Here is a 4,373-nt window from a genome sequence, read left to right on the forward strand (position 1 = left end):
ACGGTCTAGCTAGATCCAGTGTGGTGTAGTTGTTCTAACGTTACTAGTTAGAGTTACTAGTCTAACCCTTAGACAGCTTGTGAAAAAACGACAAAGTTTGTTACACCAAAAAGAACGTTAATCTCGTGATAAAAAACTGACGCCGTTAAAATAGGTTTACGTTAACACCGTTAATAACGCGTTTAACTGACAGCACTACTTTAATCATGTTTAGGCTATGTTTGTTCGAGACAAACAACAACGAAACAAGATCAATACAATTTTCTTTTTTTGTCATATGATGGATAAACAACCATAATATGCACGTCTTCTCATAGGCTCCTCAAGAAATACGCACTGAATAACGTTTGGCTGTAGCCACCGGATAGGTAACCACCCACCAACATGTACGCGCATGAGATCTCGTGTCCAACACGGATTTTCGTGCATGGAGCTGGTTCCAAATGCTCCATGCAGCGCCATATTTGAAAATGGCGTATACTAACATGCCGAAGCTAATCTGCACGCTCTTGACCCCCTGGGATAGACTAATGAGGGCATGGGATAGACTAATGATATGGTATAGGCTACCTTGAATTTCCCCTGGGATCAATAAAGTATCTATCTATCTATCTACTGCATCTTTAATGAGGGCATAGACTAATGGGGGCATGGTATAGACTAGGCATGGGATAGACTACTGCGTCTTTAATGAGGGCATGGGATAGACTACAACTATGCATGACAGCAACACTGGATACATAACACAGGTGCAAAGAGGTAGTTTTCAAATCCTTTAATAGCATAAACTGCAACTGCACAAAATGTTTTAAATTATACTCTTTTTTTTCTCACAAACTTCACAAATCACATGGTAATAGGACACACAGGTAGGCCTTGGCAGGAACATGGCAACAGGAGGAATCAGTGGGCTGGTCCCCATACCATCTCCCATAGGCCCCTTACTGCACAGTAGCTCCCTCCCATAGGATCTCCCCATACTGCACATAGATTAGAACTCCCTCCCATAGGATCTTCACATACTGCACATAGATTAGAACTCCCTCCCATAGGATCTTCACATACTGCACATAGATTAGAACTCCCTCCCATAGGATTTCCCCATTCTGCACTTACAGCATAGCTTTCTCCCATAGGATCTTCACATAGGGGCAAACGGCTGGGTTCTGTGTCCAACTCCAGTGAGTGGGCTGAACACAAAAGTCTGCATGGTCATTTGAACGTCCCTCTGGAGCAAGGCAACATGGAGGTGCCCCCAGGGTGGAAACCCAGACGGCAACGAACCCATGAGGCAGGTCAGGCCTGGATCTGGGTCCATTGATCAGGGGGGGAAAACCTGTTTCCGAGCCTACTGCACTCTGGGAAATAAGGCACCCTAAACATTTACGACAACACAACGCTCCACCATCGGCAGAAGCAGCATCACACAGGACGTAGAGACACTTCTAATCATGTCCAGTAACTTGGCTAATTTGGACTTTTTATATGCAATTAAACATTTGTGCTTATATGACATCAGTTTTAGGAGTGATATGAAGCAACCATACCTAATATTGTAACTTGACATTTAATGATTACTAACCAGCTTCACTGGGATAAAAACATGGTTATGGCAGTGCAAGTGGTCTACAGTACACAGGTAACACATGGTTATGGCAGTGCAAGTGGTCTACAGTACACAGGTAACACATGGGCAATGCTTTACGTTAAGATGAAGAATTAATGACACTAGAAAATAAGATGAAGTATTGTAATTGGCGAATGTTTCTGAAAGCTGAAGTTCATGGCTTATTCATGCTTAACTGATGCAAAAAATCATCTAGCAAACTGGATTTGAAATGATTTGGTAACAGGCTCTAAACCAAGGGATCCAGGACTGCATTACGTGATTTAACAACACTGAGAATGATGGTTCATTGATGTTAACCCATGCACTTACTGATGTCTATTAACCTTAATGTAAAGCATTTCCAACACATGGTCCATATTTATAGATTTCCATGTTAACCGATAGTTACAAAATTAGCCAAATATGGATTAGCATGGGTCACCAGCATTCATTTGGGACGATTCCAAATATGGTTCAGGTAGTTTTGTAGTACAATACATTGAGTCCTTAGAGCTGCTTAGTGAAATAGTCCATTCCAACAATTTACCCCAGATGCAGAAATGTTCCCCACAGTTTAGAAAACAAAAGGAAAATGAGTGAGCAAACAAACAAAGTGAAAAGTGAGTGTTCTGTGTAAATAACTTCCTTCATGAGATCACAAGCCATGCAGCGAAAGCCACAGACGAGACTATGGTGAAAGAGGTGAAAAGCTCAAAATATGTTCAAAATATGACTCGGCTCATGGGAAATAATCTTCCTATCAGCAGACTGTGTGCTGTTGGTGTCTATCAGTACAGTCGTAATAAATAAGGCTGCACTAACTTCTTGTTTTTATTTAGTAAAGAAAAATGAGGAAATGAAACTGCAAATGACAGAAACCCTAAAACAACAACTCTTAAATCCAGCCTATATAACTTCTTGTGCTTCAATCTGTTTGGAAAATCCTCACTTGCAACTTCACTCTGAACGGTTATGTACAAGGGGTGAGAATTAGCAAAGAACAATATGATAACATCATGATATTTAGGTCACAACACCATATTACTGCCATCTTTATAGAATACAGCAAGTATAGCCATCTTGTTCTTTAGTAAGAACTCTGGAGCCATCTTGCTCTTTAGTGGGAACTCTTGTTCTTGTTCTTTGCTTTGACTTCCTTTCCCATTACTGTGATGACTCAAGAGAAGAACCAGGTCTACTGTATGTATTTTAAGTACTTAAGACACAATGTTATCAGAGTAGACATATATATCCAGATAAAATCAAAATCACAATATAAATTAAATAAAAATACTGAGATACTTAGTGGCACTGTATCACGACGGTATCGTGTCAAAAATATCACAATACTACACTGTATTGATTTGTCCTACACCCCTAATTCTGTATGAAGGACTTTTCCAGTTAAGGTAATGACTTTTGATAGTGATCTACCATGAATATTAAGATACTTAAATATGTTAATGGCAAATGGATTATGACTTTCTTTATGAACAAACTATCTTGCAGCACACAGAATAAAATCTATCCCTGTGTAGAATACTATCTGAGGTAAAGATCTCGCAGTCTTTTTCAGCGTTTTCATGAACCCATAGATCAATGCATTTAAATAAATACAAAATCAAAACTGGTTGTGTCACCTCAAAATCACCTAAAAATGGTAACAACTAATTGTTGAGTAATTAGCTCAAATGTTTAAAAAGGATGAGAGTTGAACAGTCCTGTGTTATAATAATGTTCTCTTCTCAACGCTACGCGGCCAAATGAAGAAGGAACAGCGCTGGCCTGGGGCAGAAAACCTCAAGCTGGCGTCTGGGAGGGCCGTCGTCGTGTCCAGACGCGCGGAGCGGAGCGGACCCTCTCTCTGAGGCTAGTGGCGGGAGGCCTTCGCTCTTCTTCACCCTGTCTTCGCTGACCCGATGTGCAGCGTCGGCCAAACACCACACACAAACTAAACACAACGAACAGCAAAACAATGAATTAAACACCACACACACAAACTAAACACAACATAACAGCAAAACAATGAATTAAACACCGCACACAAACTAAACACAATGAACAGCAAAACAATGAATTAAACACCACACACAAACTAAACACAATGAACAGCAAAACAATGAATTAAACACCACACACACAAGCTAAACACAACGAACAGCAAAACAATGAATTAAACACCACACACACAAACTAAACACAACGAACAGCAAAACAATGAATTAAACACCACACACAAACTAAACACAACGAACAGCAAAACAATGAATTAAACACCACACACACAAACTAAACACAACGAACAGCAAAACAATGAATTAAACACCACACACACAAACTAAACACAACGAACAGCAAAACAATGAATTAAACACCACACACAAACTAAACACAACAAACAGCAAAACAATGAATTAAACACCACACACAAACTAAACACAACGAACAGCAAAACAATGAATTAAACACCACACACAAACTAAACACAACGAACAGCAAAACAATGAATTAAACACCACACACAAACTAAACACAACGAACAGCACAATTAGAACAGTGAATAATGAAATAATGAATGAAGCGATGCAACTAAATACAAACTGAACAGACCTACAGTGGGCAGTGCTTCAACAGGCAACTGCAGACCTACAGTGGGCAGTGCTTCAACAGTCAACTGCAGACCTACAGTGGGCAGTGCTTCAACAGTCAACTGCAGACCTACAGTGGGCAGTGCTTCAACAGTCAACTGCAGACCTACAGTGGG

The 4,373-nt window shown here is 40.1% G+C and overlaps 1 protein-coding gene across 1 annotated transcript in view; it reads right to left on the reverse strand.

The window, feature by feature from the left end:
* Positions 1-760: 760 nt before the first annotated feature.
* Positions 761-4,373, reverse strand: part of acer3 (alkaline ceramidase 3) — a 30,421-nt gene continuing 26,808 nt past the window's right edge. The window contains exon 11 of the mRNA XM_048228708.1: positions 761-3,560. Within this exon, the coding sequence (XP_048084665.1) occupies positions 3,507-3,560 (54 nt within the window). The 3' untranslated portion in view covers positions 761-3,506. The remainder of the gene's footprint in view (positions 3,561-4,373) is intronic.

This window comes from Alosa alosa, chromosome 2 (genome assembly GCF_017589495.1).
Source record: "Alosa alosa isolate M-15738 ecotype Scorff River chromosome 2, AALO_Geno_1.1, whole genome shotgun sequence".
In the NCBI taxonomy this organism is placed as follows: domain Eukaryota; kingdom Metazoa; phylum Chordata; class Actinopteri; order Clupeiformes; family Clupeidae; genus Alosa; species Alosa alosa.